This window comes from Oncorhynchus keta, chromosome 21, assembly GCF_023373465.1.
Source record: "Oncorhynchus keta strain PuntledgeMale-10-30-2019 chromosome 21, Oket_V2, whole genome shotgun sequence".
Classification (NCBI taxonomy): Eukaryota; Metazoa; Chordata; class Actinopteri; order Salmoniformes; family Salmonidae; genus Oncorhynchus; species Oncorhynchus keta.
This window is the reverse complement of record NC_068441.1, coordinates 7432221-7457267: the sequence shown is the minus strand read 5'-3', so window position 1 is coordinate 7457267 and position 25047 is coordinate 7432221. Positions and strand designations below refer to the sequence as shown.

General features: G+C 43.6%; 1 protein-coding gene and 1 long non-coding RNA gene across 16 annotated transcripts in view; one reads left to right on the top strand and one right to left on the bottom strand.

The window, feature by feature from the left end:
• Positions 1-25047, bottom strand: part of si:dkey-264d12.5 (myosin-11) — a 38590-nt gene that overhangs the window by 4936 nt on the left and 8607 nt on the right. For all 5 annotated transcript variants that reach the window (XM_035796383.2, XM_035796380.2, XM_035796379.2 and 2 more), the window contains 5 exons: positions 9989-10171; positions 9539-9675; positions 9206-9371; positions 6063-6175; positions 5797-5938 (listed from right to left, as the gene is read on the bottom strand). In XM_035796383.2, coding sequence (XP_035652276.1) covers positions 5797-5938; positions 6063-6175; positions 9206-9371; positions 9539-9675; positions 9989-10171 — 741 coding nt within the window. The remainder of the gene's footprint in view (positions 1-5796; positions 5939-6062; positions 6176-9205; positions 9372-9538; positions 9676-9988; positions 10172-25047) is intronic.
• LOC127910278 (uncharacterized) lies at positions 18093-19493 on the top strand. 11 transcript variants are annotated; one of them, XR_008074096.1, is made up of 3 exons: positions 18093-18475; positions 18672-18916; positions 18973-19493. It is a non-coding gene; the product is annotated as an uncharacterized LOC127910278 (long non-coding RNA). The 11 variants fall into 11 exon arrangements; XR_008074101.1 differs by having other exon boundaries at positions 18101-18475; positions 18819-18916; XR_008074095.1 differs by having other exon boundaries at positions 18101-18475; positions 18770-18916.

The window sequence follows — 25047 nt, the reverse complement described above, 5'->3', positions numbered from 1 at the left end:
AAGGAACCTGAGGACTCCACCCTTTTCAAGTTTCTCCCATATAACCTCAAGCATACCTCATCTCCCATCATCCTCCTGGTAAAGAACACAGTTCTCTACAGAGAACCTGAACCCCCACATTAATGCCCACCACACTACCTCATCAATTGCTTCCTGTATCTTCCTGATTATGTAAGGCACATTCCTTTCCCTCTTCCATAAGGCCCCATCATCTGCAAATAACAACCTCCCAATATCCGGCTATACCTGAGAGTAAACATAATTGATCATGATTGAGAACAACAGAGGACTAATCACGCTCCCCTGCGGTGTATCGTTATCCACCAGGTGCCTGATAGTGACTTCCCCACCCTCACCTGGATAGACCTTCCAAACAGGAAATCCTTTAGCCAGTTGTACGTTCTTCCACCTACTGCCATAATATCAAGCTTGATTAACGACCCCTCCTTCCACATCATATCATGCACCTTCTCCACATCAAAAAAGACAGCTGCAAGTATCCTTGTTCACCTGAGTCTTCCTGACCTCTGCTTCTAAGCAGAGCACTGGGTCCATAGTTCTCCTGCCCTTCCTAAACCCACTCTGATGTGGCGATATTCCATAATCTTACATACATGTGATGTTAAAGCTATTGGCTGGTAGCTTGTTGGCCTCATTGGGTCCTTCCCTTGCTTCCGGATTGGTACCACTACTGCCTCCTAACTGCCTGGTAGTTTCCCCTCCTCCCACACTCTGTTGTACAACACCAACACCTTATCCAGGGCCTCATCACTAAGCTGGGTCAACATAACGTAGCACACCTAATCTTCCCCAGGTGAAGACAACCCAGCCTTACCTATTGCCCTGTTCACCTCTACCAAGGTAAATGGTGCATTCAACACATCATTTACATCCTCCCTCCTATCCAGCCCTCCAGGATGCTCCTCTCATGTTCTCCCTCTCCCCCTCCGCCACTCCTCTGACAAATATGCTGAGCTATGCACTTGGACAAATGCTTTGGCCATCATCTCTACCTTCTCCTCATCTGTTACTGCCAGTCGTCAACACTGGATAATCCCAATCCCTTCTGACCCCACTCATCCCCCATACTTCTCCCATGGGTGTCGTCCTTCCAATGGTGTCACAGAACCGACGCCAACATAACCTCTTTGCCTGACGGATAGTTCTCCTCACCAGGGCCTGAGCCTGCTTATACTGAATCAGATGGAAGTTATGCGTCCTTTTTAGTACTCTAAATGCCCTGTTCCGACTCCTCACCATTGTCCCACACTCCTCCGTCCACCATGGGACTGTTTCCCTCCTCCTCCTCCCTGAACTCTTAGTTATAACCTCAGTAGCTGCCCCCCCTAACGCTGTTCTCACCCAGTTATTCATACTATCCACATCCCATCGCATATCCACCCGAGCCATCACCTCACTCACTCACCTCTGGCAGTAGTGTTGTCTACGTTATTTTCTGCATTAACAAATTCTCATGTTTGTTATATATATACACACACAAGGTTCTTGATTTTTAAGTAGCCTTGCTAAAACAACCAGAGGTATTAAACTCAGCTCTTTAAACTGATCCCACTTTGCCCTTCCAAACACCCACATGCCTACTCCATCCACTGACACCTCCTCCTCCCTACTGTGAATACTATGAGGTAATGATCACTCCCTACTTTCGACTCCTCCCACTCACAGATTCCTGCCATCGCATTAGATGCCAGAGTGAGGTCCAAGGCATATTCTGTCCCTATGACTACATCAATCCTGGTCCCTCGACCATCATTCAGGCACACCAGGGCTGCATTCCAAACACGTAAAAGACACACCCTATACCCTCAGCCCTCAAATTAAGTGGACACTTCAGAATACGTATCATGACGTCTGACGAGTATACACTTGCAGGGCAAGGGGTGAGGAAGGAAGGAATTCTTTTTTTAAACGGACCGCCCTTGCCTGGAAATTCGTCACTGGCTCATCCCGCGATGATTGTGTCTTCAGCTACCAAGTAGCGTGTGGGTGCTTTATATGCGCTACAGTCTGTTATGATTACATGTCAACTTATATTAACTATATAATAATTCAGATATGCCTACTGTATGATAGCTATCAAATTAATTAGCTAAATAACGTTAGCATGCCTAGCTACTTCGGAATAAGGACAATGTTTTATTTCCACAATTTCCAAAAGCAAACCAAACAAAAAACATAATTACTTTTCAGAGACATGTTTGTGCATTAGTAGCACAATTTCTAACTATTTACATTCGTTTTTACTTACCCAGTAAGTAAAATGTTCAATATGTTGACTCCATATTGACATTGATGTTCTCTGTACAATCATCGCGAATTGAATTATGGGGCGTTTCAGGCCCCGAAGTGAACATAATTGTATACTCGCAAACTCCATTAAAAATGAGGGCTTACGTTGCAAACTTCCCTTGCTTGGCTAATCATTTGGACTGATGACAAATATGGCCGCGGGGATTCCCCCAAGAGCATATGGATGAGGGTTAAGGGCTGTCGACCTTTGAGTTTGAAACGCAGCCCAGATCTTTAATTTCTATCAGATTTTCCATCACTTGGAGATTTCCCCCCAAGAGCGTGTCCTCCCCCTACATCTCTGTCCCTACGAACCACGTCGTGGTTGACTGTATGATAAAACTTCACAGTCAGTTAGAGCCATGTTTCGTGCACACGAATCACATCAGGTTTAGCTGGAATATCTAGAATGCACTGCTTGAACTCCTGCCCATTGCCCAACAGGCGTTGAGCATTTTATTTTATTTACCTTTATGTAACTGGGCAAGTCAGCTTGGAGCTCAGAATGAGAACGAGTTGCTTATCCACTTTATGTAGCCTCGCCCACTTATTTGAATCAATAAAAAAAGTTGTTTTTCTCACGTAATATAAGCACTCGGATGCAAGCGTTAGCATAATTAGCATTCACATAAGAGTTGGAACTGCTTGTTGTGAGTGGCAGCAGCGGGTAGGGCTTGGTTTGTATGTGTTGTGGGGTTGAAGGTGCAGAGCACAGAAAGAGCGAGGGAGACGAGACCAAAAATACCAAAAATACAACAAGAGAGCCAATAACTATGAGGATGCAAAATGAGCTAACATTCAATCTTGACGAGTACTCTATGATGAAAATTCCAATTTAAATTCTAATTAAAGTTGATTTTAATGAATAATCAATGCAGCCCAAATTCACTCTGATTTGTTATGACCAATGATGTATATAAACCCCATTGGTTACTACATACAGAGGCTAGATAGCTAGCATGGAGAAAGCTTTCCCATTTGTTTTATGAAGTGTGATTGGCTTAGCTAATTACTGTATATTGTCAAATGTTGTGTGTTGACTATAAATTATTAAGCAAAGCCGTAACTAAATCGACTATCTTCTGCCATGGCATATGTTGTTGGTTTAGACCAAACATGTGGTGTGGTGGGGAGAAGATTAACCTGGAATTTACAATTGCACAGAGACGTTCAAGCCTATTTAGAGGAAAGCCTTTGACATGGTAAACCATGAGTTTTTGTTTAGAATTATGGAATAATTTGAGTTTGGAAATAATTTTATGAAATGGGTAAAAATTCTGTATAGTAATGTGGGTAGCAGGGTAAATATTAATGGGAATATTGGAAATGTTATCAAGCAATTACGAGGTGTCAGACAGGGTGACCCTCTATCTGCTCTATTGTATGTTTTATATATTGAACCTTTCGCATGCGCAATTAGGAAAAATTATAACATCAAAGGCATCATTTTACCTGGAGGGGATATGCTAAAAATATCACAATATGCGGACGACACAGTTTTATATTTACAAGACGACCTGAGCTTGAAAGAGTCTATCAAAGTCATTTATGAATTCTCTGTTGCGTCTGGGTCGAAGATAAACAAGAATAAAACAGAAATAAAATATTTGGGACAGTGGAAATGGAGAACGGATCAGTTATGTGGTTTGACTGTGTGCACAGGACCAATGGTAGTGCTCGGTATATCTTTTGGAAATGAAATTAAAGATGACATGTTTAATTGGAAAGAAAAACTATTATCAATTAATAAAAGATTGGGACTGTGGAAAGTAAGGCGACTATCTTTTAGTGGGAAGGTGCTAGTGCTGAAGGCGGACATTCTGCCTTCATTACTTCACCTTGACTATGTGTTTCCCATGCCGGTGTCCCTAAGAAAAACTTTCATACGGGTACCGTTTCATTTCTTTTGGGGGGATATGAGTACATCCGTAGAAATCGGATGTACCAGCCTATAGAGGCTGGTGGAAGGGATTTCCCTCATATTCCTCTCAAGATGCGTTGTTCTACTCAAACCTTTGTCTTTTGTCGTCTTCTGTACACAAATGTCACATTTTAATCAAATTCTGGCTGTCTGTACCGTTAAGATTCATGGTGAAGTGGGATAATAGTAAGACAAAAGCTGAAATGATCCCGTTACATATTAAGAAAATAGTGGAATGGGCAAGGAAAACCCCTGTCTGCAAAGTTAAAGAAAATGTAATCAACCACAGATTGCTATACGCAAAATTAATAGAAAATTGTCGTCCTAGAGACAGATTACCAATATCGCCTTCCACCTGGATACGGACACAATTAAAAGGGTTAGATAACAGACTGAAAGATTTTAATTGGCTTGTTTTACACAGACGTCTGCCGGTCCGTTCAACTTTATACGATCATAATTTGACTCTGAATAAATTCTGTCCCAGGGACAATTGTTTCGCAATTGAAACAATTCCCCATGTTTTATGGGAATGTTCTTTTGCTCAATTAGTGTGGGGAAAAAGTAAACATTGTTTTGAGATTTTAAAAAAAACATTGATTATGAAGGGGTTGCCAAACTTGAAATAAAACAAATGTGGAAAGGGTGCAATTATTAGCATTAGTGACTCTGGTGTCCCTTATCAAGACCAAACTTTGGGAGGCCAGATGTGGTGCAGTTAATGACACCCTCAAGTGGTCACCGACGGGATTGGTTCAATTTATAAAACAGGAAGTTTGGAAAAGAATACAATTCGAAATAGATAAGGGGGGCATTGCATCAGTAAAACAGAGATGGAAAGGGATTTACCAGTCATTGTAAATGCTTTTATAACCGATATATAATTGTATTACATAGGTACAATTGGAATGTAAATTAAGCCTTTGTAGATATTTTATATACACTGAGGTTTATCCAGAGTGCATTTTGGCATATGTATATATTTTTATTTATAGAATTGTTTGTATTGTTTTTGGAGATTGTTAGAGGCATGTTAATCTTTAATATAGGCCAATAATACTGGTCAGGTTCTGCAGAACAGCACTTTTTTTTTTTAGGAGTTTTGATATTCTTATATTGTTACGGTACCTTTTGATACTGTTTGTAAGTATCCATGTTATGTACAACGTTATGCACTAAATTTGTAATTGTATTTGAATGTGAAATGAAAATAAAAATTATTCCCCCCCCCCAAAAAAAAATATTCTCAAACTTAAGCAAAATACTGTTTATCCTTCAAGCGCAAAACTCCCTTAGCTCGATGCAAGACTTGCATCAGCAAAAACAAAATTGTCAAAATTATTATTTTAGTTAACTGTTTTGACTATGAAAGTGTCTGTGCAGGAAAAGTGCCCTCTTTTCTCCTTCTTGTTGTCTCGCAGAAGTTTGTGCTCTCTGATTGTGCTCTCAAAGTTGTCAGGCACACAGCAGGTGATACCTATTGTGGTACCTATTGTTGTGCCAGGCAAGGGAGCGGGCCCCTATTGTGCAGGCTAACAAGCTGGCTGGTGGGTCTGACCTCTTACCCTGGCTGATGAGGTTAAGGCGAGAGCCAGGTCTCTCTCAAGGCTTCGAATCCTCTCATCACGACATCCTGTCTCCTTCAAATAAATCTGTTTGGCTCGCCGCATTTTGGCTTTGTGCTGAGATCGCTTCTCGGCGTTCTTGCTGTGGGAGCAGAGGAAACCAAACCACACAGTGTTGTTGAGCACCAGAAGAGAGTGAAAGTGTGACTACAGTAGCTAGGCTAAGTCTCTGGTTTTGCTTTGAGAATGTTCTCAAGGATCTTTACCTTTTCTGTAAATCCAGGCACGTGAGAACTTCCATGAGCTCCTCTGTTAGTTTCTCACAATCCTCCTGCCTGGCCTCCAGGCATTCCTTCAGCTTTACATAATCAGCAGGAATCTGTGGTCAGTCAGACAGGCAGGCAGACAGAAAGACATGATCAACATCTACATAGGCTAGATGAGGGTCTCAGTTTACATTTGTTCAAATACCATACATTTCTGACTCAAACACAAATACAGTGGGGTCTGAAATGATTGACACACATGATAAAGATGAACAATAATGACGGTATAAAATAAATAACTCAAATTCTGAACTGTGTTGTAAAATGTATTATATTTTATACTAATACTATTTTGCTAGTTTTATATGCTTCTTACGAAGCCACTCCTTCGTTGCCCAGGCTGTGTGTTTGGGATCATTGTCAAGCTGAAAGACCAAGCCACATTTCATCTTCAATGCCCTTGCAGATGGAAGGAGGTTTTCACTCAAAATCTCACGATACATGGCCCCATTTATTCTTTCCTTTACACGGATCAGTCGTCCTGGTCCCTTTGCAGAAAAACAGCCCCAACGCATGATGTTTCCACCCCATGCTTCACAGTAGGTATGGTGTTCTTTGGATGCAACTCAGCATTCTTTGTCCTCCAAACATGACGAGTTTAGTTTTTACCAAAAAGTTATATTTTGGTTTCATCTGACCATATGACATTCTCCCAATCTTCTCCTGGATCATCCAAATGCTCTCTAGCAAACTTCAGACGGGCCTGGACATGTACTGGCTTAAGCAGGGGGACACGTCTGGCACTGCAGGATTTGAGTCCCTGGCGGCGTAGTGTGTTACTGATGGTAGGCTTTGTTACTTTGGTCCCAGCTCTCTGCAGGTCCTTTACTAGGTCCCCCCATGTGGTTCTGGGATTTTTGCTCACCGTTCTTGTGATCATTTTGACCCCACGGGGTGAGATCTTGCGTGGAGCCCCAGATCGAGGGAGATTATCAGTGGTCTTGCATGTCTTCCATTTCCTAATAATTGCGCCCACAGTTGATTTCTTCAAACCAAACTGCTTACCTATTGCAGATTCAGTCTTCCCAGCCTGGTGCAGGTCTACAATTTTGTTTCTGGTGTCCTTTAACAGCTCTTTGGTCTTGCCCATAGTAGAGTTTGGAGTGTGACTGTTTGAGGTTGTGGACAGGTGTCTTTTATACAGATAACAAGTTCAAACAGGTGCCATTAATACAGGTAACGAGTGGAGGACAGAGGAGCCTCTTAACCTGTTGAACCTATGGGGGCGCTGTGTCATTATTGGATAAAAAGACGTGCCTGTTTTAAGCGCAATATTTTGTCACAAAAAGATGCTCGACTATGCATGGAATTGACAGCCTTGGAAAGACAACTCTGACGTCTCCAAAACTGCAAAGATATTATCTGTGTGTGCCCCAGAACTAATGCAACAGGCGAAACCAAGATGAAGTTTCATACAGGAAATGCCCCGGATTCTGAAGGCGCTGTGTTCCAATGTCTCCTTATATGGCTGTGAATGCGCCAGGAATGAGCCTGCGCTTTCTGTCTATTCCCCGAGGTGTCTGCAGCATTGTGACGTGTTTGTAGGCATATCATTGGAAGATTGACCATAAGAGACTACATTTACCTGGTGTCCCGCCCGGTATCCTGTGTGCGTAATCTGTTGGTCCATGCGCGTTCCATTTCTTCAGAATTGAAAGTAAACTGCCACGATGGATTTTATCGTCGATAGATATGTGAAAAACACCTTGAGGATTGATTCTAAACATCGTTTGCCATGTTTCTGTCGATATTATGGAGTTCATTTGGAAAAAGTTTGCATTTTAATTATTATTATTTTTTCCTTACCCAAACGCGATGAACAAAACAGAGCGATTAGTCGACACAAATAATATTTTTTGTAAAAACGGAACATTTGCTATCTAACAGAGACTCCTCATTGAAAACATCTGAAGTTCTTCAAAGGTAAATTATTTTATTTGAACGCTTTTATGGTTTTTGTGGAAAATGTTGCATGCTGAATGCTAATGCTAAATGGTACGCTAAATGCTACGTTAGCCATCAATACTGTTACACAATTGCTTGTTTTGCAATGGTTGATAAGCATATTTTGAAAATCTGAGATGACAGTGTTGTTAACAAAAGGCTAAGCTTGAGAGCAAATAGATTAATTTCATTTCATTTGCGATTTTCATGAATAGTTAACATTGTGTTATGCTAATGAGCTTGCTGATAGATTTACACAATCCTGGATACAGGGGTTTTTTCGTAGCTAAACGTGACGCCGAAAACGGAGCGATTTGTCCTAAACAAATAATCTTTCAGGAAAAACTGAACATTTGCTATCTGAGAGTCTCCTCATTGAAAACATCTGAAGTTCTTCAAAGGTAAATTATTTTATTTGAATGCTTTTATGGTTTTTGTGGAAAATGTTGCATGCTGAATGCTAACGCTAAATGCTACGCTAAATGCTACGTTAGCCATCAATACTGTTACACAATTGCTTGTTTTGCAATGGTTGATAAGCATATTTTGAAAATCTGAGATGACAGTGTTGTTAACAAAAGGCTAAGCTTGAGAGCAAATAGATTAATTTCATTTCATTTGCGATTTTCATGAATAGTTAACGTTGCATTATGGTAATGAGCTTGAGGCTGTAGTCACGATACCGGATCCGGGATGGCTCGACGCAAGAAGTTAAAGAAGAAGTTACAGGTCTGTGAGAGCCAGAAATCTTGCTTGTATGTAGGTGACCAAATACTTATTTTCCACCATAATTTGCAAATAAATTAATTAAAAAATCCTACAATGTGATTTTCTGGATTTCTTTTCCTCATTTGTCTGTCATAGTTGAAGTGTACCTATGATGAAAATTACAGGCCTCTCTCATATTTTTAAGTGGGAGAACTTGCACAATTGGTGGCTGACTAAATACTTTTTTGCCCCACTGTAAATATCCTATTTTGGCATACAATATAGCTCAGTATTTGTATTATTTATTTTATACAATCATTGTTGCTAATCTTTATCAAGGGCCGCACTATACATTTAGTTATTTGACAGCTTTCTCTTGAAATTAAGAGAGAGTGCCATGCCCCATAGTCAGAGGGTGCCAAGTCACTCACCTCCTGGCTGGCTGTGCCAGTCTGACTCTGTAGGACATCTAGCTGTGTCTGCTGGCCTTTAAATCGGAGGCTCAGCTCTGAGTTAGTGCAGTTCAGGGAGTCTTCCACCTCTCGCAGGGAACACCCCTCATCCTGCAGCTCCTCCTCCCTCTGCTCCCACATCCTCCTGAATGAACCACACACACACACACACACACACTTTTAGACCAGGACCACATATCTACAACTGCACAAGCAAACCCCTACAAGACCATAACTGACCATCACACAGCTGGTTGCTGGTTTAAACAGTTTAACTGAAGCAGCAGAGGGGCCTTTAGTAGGAGAAGGTACCTGTGGAGCTGGTTGTCCTGAGTCCTAAGGGCCGTGTATCTTGCTGCCTCCTCTTGCTGGCCAGACTCTGTGTTGCGGTTTCTTTCCACATTCAGCTGGTGCTCTGTGCTCTTCAGCTGCTGCTGCAGACCCTGCATCTGAGTCAAAGAGGCAGCGGAGGGAAGAGGTCATTTACCTTGTGTGAAAAGTACTACTACTATTATTCTGTTTGGCTTGGTCAGAGAGCTCAGAACAGATTTTATTTTATTTCTCTCTATGGGTGCCATCGTATCCACAGTAATGCTATTGACTCAACTAATCGGTGTGGAATTTAAATTAGTTTAATGAACTGGAACAAAGTTGATTGGAACAAATTTCACTGTCCCTCTGCGGAAATGGATTGGCCACCCCTGGCTTGAGACTATAGGCTGAAGACTATGAATGACACTGCACTCCTGCATGTTGTCTCACCTCTACCTCCATGGCTTTGAGCTTGGCCCTCTCAGTGCTCAGCTCCTCCTGCAGACGGCTGCAACTCTGGGCTTTCTGGCTGCTCTGGGCCAGCCCCTCCCTCAGCTCCCTACTCTCCTGCTGCAGAGCTCTCTGCTCCAGATGGCTGACCATAGTCTGGCCCTGCTTCAACTCAGCACACACCTGAACACCACCACCACCACCACACACACAACCAGTACATTTACATACAGAGAACCCATGATTTGTTTTCACAAAATGTAATCCATAAAATGGTCCTTTGGAGGAAGGATTGTTGACATACTGTACAAGTCAAAAGTTTGGACACAAGGGTTTTTCATTATTTTTACTATTTTCTACATTGTAGAATAATAGTGAAGACATCAAAACGATGAAATAACACATATGGAATAATGTAGTAACCAAAAAAAAAAGAAAAAGGTGTTAAACAAATCAACATTTTTTTTTATATGCCATTTTGATTTGCCACCCTTTGCCTTGACAGCTTTGTACACTCTTGGCATTCTCTCAACCAGCTTCATGAGGAATGCTTTTCCAACAGTCTTGAAGGAGTTCCCACATGTGGAGCATCTGCGGTAAAACTCATCCGAAACCATCTTAAATTGGGTTGAGATCGGGTGACTGGAGGCCAGGTCATCTGATGCAGCACTCCATCACTCTCCTTGTTGGTCAAATAGCCTTTACACAGCTCGGAGGGCCATCCCACTAAGCGCAAACCAGATGGGATGGTGCATTGCTGCAGAATGCTGTGGTAGCCATGCTGGTTGTGTGCCTTGAATTCGAAATAAATCAATGACAGTGTCACCAGCAATGCACCCCCAATCCATCACACCACCTCCTCCATGCTTCACGGTGGAAACCAATCATGTGGAGATCATCTGTTCACCTACTCTGCGTCTCACAAAGACACAGCGGTTGGAACCAAAAATCTCAGATTTGGACTCATCAGACCAAAGGACAGATTTCCAACAGTCTAATGTTCATTACTCGTGTTTCTTGGCCCAAGCAGGTCTCTTCCTTTAGTAGAGGTTTCTTTGCAGCAATTCGACCATGAAGTCCTGATTCACACAGTCTCCTCTGAACAGCTGATGTTGAGATGTGTCTGTTACTTGAACTCTGTGAAGCATTTTGGGCTGCAATCTGAGGTGCAGTTCGGATAATGAACGTATCCTCTACGGCAGAGGTAACTCTGGGTCTTCCTTTCCTGTGGCGGTCCTCATGAGAGACAGTTTCATCATAGCACTTGATGATTTTTGCAACTGCACGCGAGTAAAGTTCTACACATTCTCTGGATTGACTGACCTTCATGTCTTAAAGTAATGATGGACTGTCATTTCTCTTTGCTCATTTGAGCTGTTCTTGCCATAATATGGACTTGGTCTTTTACAAAGTAGGGCTATCTTCTGTATAAAAGTAAAAATAAAGAAAAACCCTTGAATGAGTAGGTGTGTCCAAACTTTTGACTGGTACTGTACATATTCAAACAATGATACAGTACATATACCTTATTTTCATTGTTGGACATAAAAGACATAAATCACCAGGAAATCAGCTAAAAGTTATTTTAATTTAGGAAATATGCAGTGCAGTACCGAAGAGCCCTTACTGCTGCTCGATCGTCCTATTTTTCTAACTTAATTGAGGAAAATAAGAACAATCCGAAATTCCTTTTTGATACTGTGGCAAAGCTAACTAAAAAGCAGCATTCCCCAAGAGAGGATGACTTTCACTTTAGCAGTGATAAATTCATGAACTTCTTTGAGGAAAAGATTATGATTATTAGAAAGACAATTACGGACTCCTCTTTAAACCTGCGTATTCCTATAAACCTCAGTTGTCCTGAGTCTGCACAACTCTGCCAGGACCTAGGATCAAGAGAGACGCTCAAGTGTTTTAGTACTATATCTCCTGACACAATGATGAAAATAATCATGGCCTCTAAACCTTCAAGCTGTATACTGGACCCTATTCCAACTAAACTACTGAAAGTGCTGCTTCCTGTGCTTGGCCCTCCTATGTTGAACATAATAAACGGCTCTCTATCCACTGGATGTGTACCAAACTCACTAAAAGTGGCAGTAATAAAGCCTCTCTTGAAAAAGCCAAACCTTGACCCAGAAAATATAAAAAACTATCGGCCTATATCGAATCTTCCATTCCTCTCAAAGATTTTAGAGAAGGCTGTTGCGCAGCAACTCACTGCCTTCCTGAAGACAAACAATGTATACGAAATGCTTCAGTCTGGTTTTAGACCCCATCATAGCACTGAGACGGCACTTGTGAAGGTGGTAAATGACATTTTAATGGCATCGGATCGAGGCTCTGCATCTGTCCTCGTGCTCCTAGACCTTAGTGCTGCTTTTGATACCATCGATCACCACATTCTTTTGGAGAGATTGGAAACCCAAATTGGTCTACACGGACATGTTCTGGCCTGGTTTAGGTCTTATCTGTCGGAAAGATATCAGTTTGTCTCTGTGAATGGTTTGTCCTCTGACAAATCAACTGTATATTTCGGTGTTCCTCAAGGTTCTGTTTTAGGACCACTATTGTTTTCACTATATATTTTACCTCTTGGGGATGTTATTCGAAAACATAATGTAAACTTTCACTGCTATGCGGATGACACACAGCTGTACATTTCAATGAAACATGGTGAAGCCCCAAAATTGCCCTCGCTAGAAGCATGTGTTTCAGACATAAGGAAGTGGATGGCTGCAAACTTTCTACTATTAAACTCGGACAAAACAGAGATGCTTGTTCTAGGTCCCAAGAAACAAAGAGATCTTCTGTTGAATCTGACAATTCATCTTAATGGTTGTACAGTCGTCTCAAATAAAACTGTGAAGGACCTCGGCGTTACTCTGGACCCTGATCTCTCTTTTGAAGAACATATCAAGACCATTTCGAGGACAGCTTTTTTTCCATCTACGTAACATTGCAAAAATCAGAAACTTTCTGTCCAAAAATGATGCAGAAAAATTAATCCATGCTTTTGTCACTTCTAGGTTAGACTACTGCAATGCTCTATTTTCCGGCTACCCGGATAAAGCACTAAATAAACTTCAGTTAGTGCTAAATACGGCTGCTAGAATCCTGACTAGAACCAAAAAATTTGATCATATTACTCCAGTGCTAGCCTCTCTACACTGGCTTCCTGTCAAAGCAAGGGCTGATTTCAAGGTTTTACTGCTAACCTACAAAGCATTACATGGGCTTGCTCCTACCTACCTCTCTGATTTGGTCCTGCCGTACATACCTACACGTATGCTACGGTCACAAGACGCAGGCCTCCTAATTGTCCCTAGAATTTCTAAGCAAACAGCTGGAGGCAGGGCTTTCTCCTATAGAGCTCCATTTTTATGGAACGGTCTGCCTACCCATGTCAGAGACGCAAACTCGGTCTCAACCTTTAAGTCTTTACTGAAGACTCATCTCTTCAGTGGGTCATATGATTGAGTGTAGTCTGGCCCAGGAGTGGGAAGGTGAACGGAAAGGCTCTGGAGCAACGAACCGCCCTTGCTGTCTCTGCCTGGCCGGTTCCCCTCTTTCCACTGGGATTCTCAGCCTCTAACCCTGTTACGGGGCTGAGTCACTGGCTTGCTGGGGCTCTCTCATGCCGTCCCTGGGGGTGCGTCACCTGGGTGGGTTGATTCACTGTTGTGGTCGGCCTGTCTGGGTTGGCGCCCCCCTTGGGTTGTACCGTGGCGGAGATCTTTGTGGGCTATACTCGGCCTTGTCTCAGGATGGTAAGTTGGTGGTTGAAGATATCCCTCTAGTGGTGTGGGGGCTGTGCTTTGGCAAAGTGGGTGGGGTTATATCCTTCCTGTTTGGCCCTGTCCGGGGTGTCCTCGGATGGGGCCACAGTGTCTCCTGACCCCTCCTGTCTCAGCCTCCAGTATTTATGCTGCAGTAGTTTATGTGTCGGGGGGCTAGGGTCAGTTTGTTATATCTGGAGTACTTCTCCTGTCCTATTCGGTGTCCTGTGTGAATCTAAGTGTGCGTTCTCTAATTCTCTCCTTCTCTCTTTCTTTCTCTCTCTCGGAGGACCTGAGCCCTAGGACCATGCCCCAGGACTACCTGACATGATGACTCCTTGCTGTCCCCAGTCCACCTGGCCATGCTGCTGCTCCAGTTTCAACTGGCCTGGGCCCTAGGACCATGTCCCAGGACTACCTGACATGAGGACTCCTTGCTGTCCCCAGTCCACCTGGCCATGCTCCTGCTCCAGTTTCAACTGTTCTGCCTTACTATTATTCAACCATGCTGGTCATTTATGAACATTTGAACATCTTGGCCACGTTCAAATCAAATCAAATCAAATTTATTTATATAGCCCTTCGTACATCAGCTGATATCTCAAAGTGCTGTACAGAAACCCAGCCTAAAACCCCAAACAGCAAACAATGCAGGTGTAAAAGCACGGTGGCTAGGAAAAACTCCCTAGAAAGGCCAAAACCTAGGAAGAAACCTAGAGAGGAACCGGGCTATGTGGGGTGGCCAGTCCTCTTCTGGCTGTGCCGGGTAGAGATTATAACAGAACATGACCAAGATGTTCAAATGTTCATAAATGACCAGCATGGTCGAATAATAATAAGGCAGAACAGTTGAAACTGGAGCAGCAGCACAGTCAGGTGGACTGGGGACAGCAAGGAGCCTTCATGTCAGGTAGTCCTGGGGCACGGTCCTAGGGCTCAGGTCAGTTGAAACTGGAGCAGGAGCATGGCCAGGTGGACTGGGGACAGCAAGGAGTCCTCATGTCAGGTAGTCCTGGGACATGGTCCTAGGGCTCAGGTCCTCCGAGAGAGAGAAAGAAAGAGAGAAGGAGAGAATTAGAGAACGCACACTTAGATTCACACAGGACACCGAATAGGACAGGAGAAGTACTCCAGATATAACAAACTGACCCTAGCCCCCCGACACATAAACTACTGCAGCATAAATACTGGAGGCTGAGACAGGAGGGGTCAGGAGACACTGTGGCCCCATCCGAGGACACCCCGGACAGGGCCAAACAGGAAGGATATAACCCCACCCACTTTGCCAAAGCACATCCCCCACACCACTAGAGGGATATCTTCAACCACCAACTTACCATCCTGAGACAAGGCCGAGTATAGCCCACAAAGATCTCCGCCACGGTACAACCCAGGGGGGCAACCCAGACAGGCCGACCACAACAGTCAATCAACCCACCCAGGTGACGCACCCCCAGGGACGGCACGAGAGAGCCCCAGCAAGCCAGTGACTCAGCCCCGTAACAGGGTTAGAGGCAGAGAATCCCAGTGGAAAGAGGGGAACCGGCCAGGCAGAGACAGCAAGGGCGGTTCGTTGCTCCAGAGCCTTTCCGTTCACCTTCCCACTCCTGGGCCAGACTACACTCAATCATATGACCCACTGAAGAGATGAGTCTTCAGTAAAGACTTAAAGGTTGAGACCGAGTTTGCGTCTCTGACATGGGTAGGCAGACCGTTCCATAAAAATGGAGCTCTATAGGAGAAAGCCCTGCCTCCAGCTGTTTGCTTAGAAATTCTAGGGACAATTAGGAGGCCTGCGTCTTGTGACCGTAGCGTACGTGTAGGTATGTACGGCAGGACCAAATCAGAGAGGTAGGTAGGAGCAAGCCCATGTAATGCTTTGTAGGTTAGCAGTAAAACCTTGAAATCAGCCCTTGCTTTGACAGGAAGCAAGTGTAGAGAGGCTAGCACTGGAGTAATATGATCAAATTTTTTGGTTCTAGTCAGGATTCTAGCAGCCGTATTTAGCACTAACTGAAGTTTATTTAGTGCTTTATCCGGGGTAGCCGGAAAATAGAGCATTGCAGTAGTCTAACCTAGAAGTGACAAAAGCATGGATTAATTTTTCTGCATCATTTTTGGACAGAAAGTTTCTGATTTTTGCAATGTTACGTAGATGGAAAAAAGCTGTCCTCGAAATGGTCTTGATATGTTCTTCAAAAGAGAGATCAGGGTCCAGAGTAACGCCGAGGTCCTTCACAGTTTTATTTGAGACGACTGTACAACCATTAAGATTAATTGTCAGATTCAACAGAAGATCTCTTTGTTTCTTGGGACCTAGAACAAGCATCTCTGTTTTGTCCGAGTTTAATAGTAGAAAGTTTGCAGCCATCCACTTCCTTATGTCTGAAACACATGCTTCTAGCGAGGGCAATTTTGGGGCTTCACCATGTTTCATTGAAATGTACAGCTGTGTGTCATCCGCATAGCAGTGAAAGTTTACATTATGTTTTCGAATAACATCCCCAAGAGGTAAAATATATAGTGAAAACAATAGTGGTCCTAAAACAGAACCTTGAGGAACACCGAAATGTACAGTTGATTTGTCAGAGGACAAACCATTCACAGAGACAAACTGATATCTTTCCGACAGATAAGATCTAAACCAGGCCAGAACTTGTCCGTGTAGACCAATTTGGGTTTCCAATCTCTCCAAAAGAATGTGGTGATCGATGGTATCAAAAGCAGCACTAAGGTCTAGGAGCACGAGGACAGATGCAGAGCTCGGTCCGATGCCATTAAAATGTCATTTACCACCTTCACAAGTGCCGTCTCAGTGCTATGATGGGGTCTAAAACCAGACTGAAGCATTTCGTATACATTGTTTGTCTTCAGGAAGGCAGTGAGTTGCTGCGCAACAGCCTTCTCTAAAATCTTTGAGAGGAATGGAAGATTCGATATAGGCCGATAGTTTTTATATTTTCTGGGTCAAGGTTTGGCTTTTTCAAGAGAGGCTTTATTACTGCCACTTTTAGTGAGTTTGGTACACATCCAGTGGATAGAGAGCCGTTTATTATGTTCAACATAGGAGGGCCAAGCACAGGAAGCAGCTCTTTCAGTAGTTTAGTTGGAATAGGGTCCAGTATACAGCTTGAAGGTTTAGAGGCCATGATTATTTTCATCATTGTGTCAAGAGATATAGTACTAAAACACTTGAGCGTCTCTCTTGATCCTAGGTCCTGGCAGAGTTGTGCAGACTCAGGACAACTGAGGTTTGGAGGAATACGCAGGTTTAAAGAGGAGTCCGTAATTTGCTTTCTAATAATCATAATCTTTTCCTCAAAAAGTTCATGAATTTATCACTGCTAAAGTGAAAGTCATCCTCTCTTGGGGAATGCTGCTTTTTAGTTAGCTTTGCCACAGTATCAAAAAGGAATTTCGGATTGTTCTTATTTTCCTCAATTAAGTTAGAAAAATAGGACGATCGAGCAGCAGTAAGGGCTCTTCGGTACTGCACGGTACCGTCCTTCAAGCTAGTCGGAAGACTTCCAGTTTGGTGTGGCGCCATTTCCGTTCCAATTTTCTGGAAGCTTGCTTCAGAGCTCGGGTATTTTCTGTGTACGTTCTGTTATAATCTCCACCTGGCACAGCCAGAAGAGGACTGGCCACCCCACATATGCTCTCTCTAATTCTCTCTTTCTTTCTCTCTCTCGGAGGACCTGAGCCCTAGGACCGTGCCCCAGGACTACCTGACATGATGGCTCCTTGCTGTCCCCAGTCCACCTGACTGTGCTGCTGCTCCAGTTTCAACTGTTCTGCCTTATTATTATTCGACCATGCTGGTCATTTATGAACATTTGAACATCTTGGTCATGTTCTGTTATAATCTCTACCCGGCACAGCCAGAAGAGGACTGGCCACCCCACATAGCCCGGTTCCTCTCTAGGTTTCTTTCTAGGTTTGGCCTTTCTAGGGAGTTTTTCCTAGCCACCGTGCTTTTACACCTGCATTGTTTGCTGTTTGGGGTTTTAGGCTGGGTTTCTGTACAGCACTTTGAGATATCAGCTGATGTACGAAGGGCTATATAAATAAATTTGATTTGAATTTGATTTGTATACCACCACTACCTTGTCACAACACAACTGATTGGCTCAAACGCATTACGAAGGAAACAAATTCCACAAATGACTAATTACTTTTAACAAAGCACACCTGTTAATTGAAATGCATTCCAAATGACTACCTCATGAAGCTGGTTGAGAGAATGCCAAGTGTGCAAAGCTGTCATGCAAAAGGTGGCAAATCAAAATATATTTTGATTTGTTGAACACTTTTTTGGTCTAATTAATGAAAAAAGCATACAATCAAAAAGGACATTAACTCTGCATCTCTTCTAACTATTTTATTTTTTCACAACTGCCACCAGTTTGGCACCAAAACATTTACAACAAAGACCTATTGACATAGAGAAATAAATAAGTGTGTAAAAAAAAAAAATACTTCATGCTGTAACACCAGTGGTATTCACTAATTCTCCATGCACTGTCATTTACTAATTGATGAGAGCTATTGATAAGAGCTAGGTAAATTATCAATCCGTTTGGATAAGGGGATTGTAAATATAAATTATAAATATAAAATTGTTTTAGATGCATTTTACCTCATGATCTTTGGAGACAAATGTGAAACCAGTCATATGGCAGCAAACTGAAGCATATCAACGTGACAGGTAGGCTGTGTGTGCCCCGTTCCCACACTGAAGCATATCAACGTGACAGGTAGGCTGTGTGTGCCCCGTTCCCACACTGAAGCATATCAACGTGACAGGTAGGCTGTGTGTGCCCCGTTCCCACACTGAAGCATATCAACGTGACAGGTAGGCTGTGTGTGCCCCGTTCCCACACTGAAGCATATCAACGTGACAGGTAGGCTGTGTGTGCCCCGTTCCCACACTGAAGCATATCAACGTGACAGGTAGGCTGTGTGTGCCCCGTTCCCACACTGAAGTATATCAACATGACAGGTAGGCTGTGTGTGCCCCGTTCCCACACTGAAGTATATCAACATGACAGGTAGGCTGTGTGTGCCCCGTTCCCACACTGAAGTATATCAACATGACAGGTAGGCTGTGTGTGCCCCGTTCCCACACTGAAGTATATCAACATGACAGGTAGGCTGTGTGTGCCCCATGACAGGTTCCCACACTGAAGTATATCAACATGACAGGTAGGCTGTGTGTGCCCCGTTCCCACACTGAAGTATATCAACATGACAGGTAGGCTGTGTGTGCCCCGTTCCCACACTGAAGTATATCAACATGACAGGTAGGCTGTGTGTGCCCCGTTCCCACACTGAAGTATATCAACATGACAGGTAGGCTGTGTGTGCCCCGTTCCCACACTGAAGTATATCAACATGACAGGTAGGCTGTGTGTGCCCCGTTCCCACACTGAAGTATATCAACATGACAGGTAGGCTGTGTGTGCCCCGTTCCCACACTGAAGTATATGAAATGCTGTGCTTACAGAATTTAAATTGTACGGCCTTATAACTTGCAGGGATAAATCTTGGAGACACAAGCCAAATGAGATGACAAGCCAAATCCACGAAGAGTGACAGTTGGGCCAAATTGAACCGTTGTGCACTCTAGATGTTTAAATTTCAGCCCTATTGCTCAAAAGCAATAATAGATCATATTTAACATATTACAAGTTGTTCAATAACTAGTGACATGTCGCCCACTTCATGGAATCGGCACGGAACGCAAACCAAGCCTGGCAGTTTAAACCTGGAGCCTGGCACACGACGACTGGACTGTTGTCATATCAGTTCCATGATCAGTGAGGATTAGAGTCGATTTATAGGACCTTTGGTCAACCTCTACTGTTACACGCTTCTCCAACTGAATGGCAACTTTCAGGATTAATAATCAAACCGTTGTATTTTTTTTATCAAACAATATCTTTCGTGTGTAAAGGCTCTTCTAAACGTTTTACATTTTTTATGAAGGTAGATTCCTAAAATATACATGATCAGGTAATTTGACCAATTATGGCTGAAACAGATATTTTGATGGCCATCTTTCATTGATCCTTAATATTCTGAACCCGTTCTCTCTATATATTATAGTGAGTCTGTCAACAAAATTCTAATAAAATGTACACCGTATTTAGTCTTACAAAACCCGACCCTAGGCAACACAGTGACTACGGTCTGGTTTCAATGATTGACTCTTCTGGCATTGATGAACGAACTTCGCACTGCTTACTTCAATAAGGAGAGAAAAACTAATTCCGCGGACATCACGATTCAAACCAAAGTTTGTAGGCAAATCCTTTGCCGTAGTTTTAGTTAAAAGGTAGTTGATGCATACTAGCCACTTACGAAATGCACTCATTAAAAATGGGGTGGCAGGTAGCCTAGTGGTTAGGGTGTTGGGCCAGTAAATGAAAGGTTGCTGGATCGAATCCCTGAGTGTCACACCCTGGCCATAGAGAGATTTTTATTCTCTATTTTGGTTAGGTCAGGGTGTGACTAGGGTGGGCATTCTAGTTTCTTTATTTCTATGTTTTCTATTTCTTTGGCCGGGTGTTCTCAATCAGAGGCCGCTGTTTATCGTTGTCTCTGATTGAGAATCATACATAGGCCGCTTTTCCCCCCACTTGTGTTTTGTATGTCGTCGTTTTCTGTTTTGTGCATTCTTGGTTAAGGGTGCCCAGTCCAGGGCCCGCAGCGAGGGTCCCCAGTCCGGGGTTGGCGGTGAGGTTCCCCGCACCAGAGGCGCCACCAAAGTGGGGGGATAGAGGTTTTTATTCTCTATTTTGGTTAGGCCAGGGTGTGACTAGGGTGGGCATTCTAGTTTCTTTATTTCTATGTTTTCTATTTCTTTGGGTTTGGCCGGGTGTTGTTCTCAATCAGAGGCCGCTGTCTATCGTTGTCTCTGATTGAGAATTATACTTAGGCAGCTTTTTCCCGTCTGTGTTTTGTGGGTAGTTGTTTTCTGTTTTGTGTTTGCACCAGGCAGAACTGTTTCGTTTTGTTCCACTTTGTTATTTTGTTTCCGTGTTCAGTTTGAATAAATAATCATAAACACGTCCCACGCTGCGCTTTGGTCCTCTTCTTCAGACGAGCGTTACACTGAGCTGACAAGGTAAAAATCCCACTGTTCCCTGGTAGGCCGTCATTGTAAATAATAATTTGTTTTTAACTGACTTGCCAAGTTAAATAAATAAAACAAAAACAGGCTAAGGTAAGTCTGAATACCAAACTCTGAGAAGCGCTTAAATCAAAATGCGTAGAAAAGGCATACATTTCATAAGTCTGAATTGGGCCCCTAGTGATCCTGTGACTGATGGGTTAGGGTTGTCCTGTTGGCACAGTAAAGTGGACTAACTGTGGTCAGAACCTGCATAGTCATCTGCTGCTGTCTGGATAGTTTGTTTTTCCTCCTGGACTATCAAATCAAATTAGATTTTTGTCACATGTGCCAAATACAACAGGTGTAGACTTTACATTGAAATGCTTACTTACATTGAAATGCTTACTTACATTGAAATGCTTACTTACAAGCCCTTAACCAAGAATGCAGTAAGAGATAAAGAATAACAAATAATTAAAGAGCAGCAGTAAATAACAATAGCCGGGCTATATACAGGGGGTACCGGTACAGAGTCAACGTGCGGGGGCACCGGTGTCGAGGTAATTAAGTACATGTAGGTGGAGTTATTAAAGTGGCTGTGCATAGATAATATTATAGAGTAGCAGCAGTGTGGACATTTGATTAGCTGTTAATGAGTTTAATGGCTTGGGGGATAGAAGCTGTTTAGAAGCCTCTTGGACCGAGATTTGGCGCTCCGGTACCGCATGGCATGCGGTAGCAAAGAGAACAGTCCATGACTAGGATGGCTGGAGTCTTTGACAATTGTTAGGGCCTTCCTCTGACACCGCCTGGTATAGAGGTCCTGGATGGCAGGAAGCTTGGCCCCAGTGATGTACGCACTACCCTTTGTAGTGCCTTGCAGTCAGAGGCCGAGCAGTTGCCATACCAGGCAAGTGATGCAACCCATCAAGATGCTCTCGATGGTGCAACTGTAAAACCTTTTCAGGATCTGAGGACCCATGCCAAATCTTTTCAGTCTCCTGGGGGTGAATAGGTTTTGTCGTGCCCTCTTCATGACGGTCTTGGTGTGCTTGGACCATGTTAGTTTGTTGGTGATGTGGACTCCAAGGAACTTGAAGCTCTCAACCTGCTCCACTACAGTCCCATCGATGAGAATGGGGGCATTCTCGTCCTCCTTTTCCTGTAGTCCACAATCATCTCCTTTGTCTTGATCACGCTGAGGGAGAGGTTGTTGTCCTTGCGCCACACGGTCAGGTCTCTGACCTCCCTATAGGCTGTCTCATCGTTGTCTGTGATCAGGCCTACCACTGTTGTCATCAAACTTAATGATGGTGTTGGAGTCGTGCCTGGTCGTGCAGTCATGAGTGAACAGGGAGTACAGGACGGGACTGAGCACGCACCCCTGAGGGAACCCCGTGTTGAGGATCAGTGTGGCGGATGTGTTGTTACCTGCCCTTACCACCTGGGGGTGGCTCGTCAGAAAGTCCAGGATCCAGTTGCAGAGGGAGGTGTTTAGTCCCAGGGTCCTTAGCTTAGTGATGAGCTTTGAGGGCACTATGGTGTTGAACACTGAGCTTTAGTCAATGAACAGAATTCTCACATAGGTGTTCCTTTTGTCCAAGTGGAAAAGGGCAGTGTGGAGTGCAATAGAGATGGCATCTGTGGATCTGTTGGTGCAGTATGCAAATTGGAGTGGGTCTAGGGTTCCTGGGATAATGGTGTTGATGTGAGCCATGACCAGCCTTTCAAAGAATTTCATGGCTACAGACGTGAGTGCTATGGGCCGGTAGTCATTTAGCCAGGTTACCTTAGTGTTCTTTGGCACAGAGACTATAGTGGTCTGCTTGAAATATGTTGCTATTACAGACTCAGAAAGGGAGAGGTTGAAAATGTCAGTGAAGACATTTGCCAGTTGGTCAGCGCATGCCCGGAATACACGTCCTGGTAATCAGTCTGGCCCAGCGGCCTTGTGAATGTTGACCTGTTTAAAAGGTCTTACTCACATCGGTTGCGGAGTGCGTGAACACACAGTCATCCAGAACAGCTGATGCTCTCATGCATGTTTCAATGTTACTTGCCTCAAAGCGAGCATAGAAGTTATTTAGCTTGTCTGGTACGCTCGTATCACTGGGCAGCTCTCGGCTGTGCTTCCCTTTGTAGCCTGTAATAGTTTGCAAGCCCTGCCACATCCAACAAGCGTCAGCCGGTGTAGTACGATTTGATTTAAGTCCTGTATTGACGCTTGCCTGTTTCATGGTTTGTCAGAGGGCCTAGTAGGATTTCTTATAAGCTTCCGGGTTAGAGTCCCGCACCTTGAAAGCGGCAGCTCTACCTTTTAGCTCAGTGCGAATGTTGCCTGCAATTCATGGCTTCTAGATGGGGTATGCATGTACGGTAACTGTGGAGACAACATCATCGATGCAGTGACTGATGTGGTGTACTCCTCAATACCATCGGAAGAATCCCGGAACATATTCCAGTCTGTGCTAGCAAAACAGTCCTGTAGCTTAGCATCTGCTTCATCTGACCACAACTTCTATAGGCCGAGTCACTGGTGCTTCCTGCTTTAGTTTTTGCTTGTAAGCAGGAATCAGGGGGATAGAGTTATGGTCAGATTTACCAAATGGAGGGAGATCTTTCTATGAGTCTCTGTGTGTGGAGTAAAGGTGGTCTAGAATTGTTTCCCCCTCCGGTTGCACATTTAACTTGATGATAGAAATTAGGTAAAACTGATTTAAGTTTCCCTGCAAACCACCAGAAGCACCGCCTCTGGATGAGAGTATTCCTATGGCGCATTACGGCTCATTGAGTGCAGTCTTAGTGCCAGCCTCGGTCTGTGGTGGTATGTAGACAGCTATGAAAAATACGGAAACTCTCTAGGTAGATAGTGTGGTCTACAGCTTATTATGAGATACTCTACCTCAGGCGAGCAAAACCTTGAGACTTCCTTAGATATCGTGCAACAGCTATTGTTTACAAATATGCATAGGCCCCCGCCCAGTGTCTTACCAGAGGCTGCTGTTCTGTCCCGCCGATAGTGTATAACCCACCAGCTGTATGTCTGGATAAGAGCGTCTGCTAAATGACTTAAATGTAAATGTAAATGTATGTTCTTAAAGATGTCGTTCAGCCACGACTCGGTGAAACATAAGATATTACAATGTTTAATGTCCGTCCCGTTGGTAGGATATACGTGCTTTCAGATTGTCCCATTTATTTTCCATCGATTGAACATTATCTAGCAGAATGGAAGGCAGGGGCAGATTAGCCACTAGTCGCCTGATCCTCACAAGGCATCCTGATCTCTTTCTGCAAGACCTACGTTTCCTTTTCCAGCGAATCACGGATCTGGGCCTGGTGTTTGTAGTATATCCCTCGTGTCCGACTCAGTGAAGAAGAGAGAACTTTTCGTCCAAATCGAGGTGAGTAATGTTCTGATGTCCAGAAGCTATTTTCGGTCATTAGAGACGGTAGCAGCAACATTATGTACAAAACAAGTTACGAACAACGCAAAAAAACAAAACAACATCACATGGTTGGTTAAGCGCCGATAAGACGGCAGCCTTCCCCTCCGACGCCATCTTGAAGAAACGGGCCCCTATTGAGGAAGCATTTGGTACTTGGTGAAACTGCTACGTCTATTTGAGATATAACAACAAAGAAGTTCCTTCAAACAACAAACTGTTATTTTTCCCTATGACATCATTGCACGCAAGATAGAACACCAGCATATGTACAGTAATAAAAACAAACTTACCACACTGTCGGACGCTGATCTCCTCTGTTTCATCAACAAAACAAATACAATAACAAAGGTGATGGGCCGAACAGTGCGCTGTTTCGACTTGTGCAGTTTTCAGCTTTAAAGCTGATTGTTTTCTAGTGCAGAGCCTGTGGTCGAGTGGTAACACTACAGGCATAGACACTTAGGCTGTGTTTACACAGGCAGCCCCCCACTCATTTGGTCTTTTGACCTGTCACAGCAGAGCTTTTTCAGAGCCTTTGGAAACACAGCCATATAGGTTACATTCCCCTGCATCAAACAATGGTTGGGTGCCATGCCATCGACTGGTATTGGGCACTAGATTGCATATGTGGTTAGATGATACGTAAAATACCTAACCTGGCATAGTAAGATAGTAAGATAGTGGCATGCGTCAACAACACCTGGGCAGAGGAAC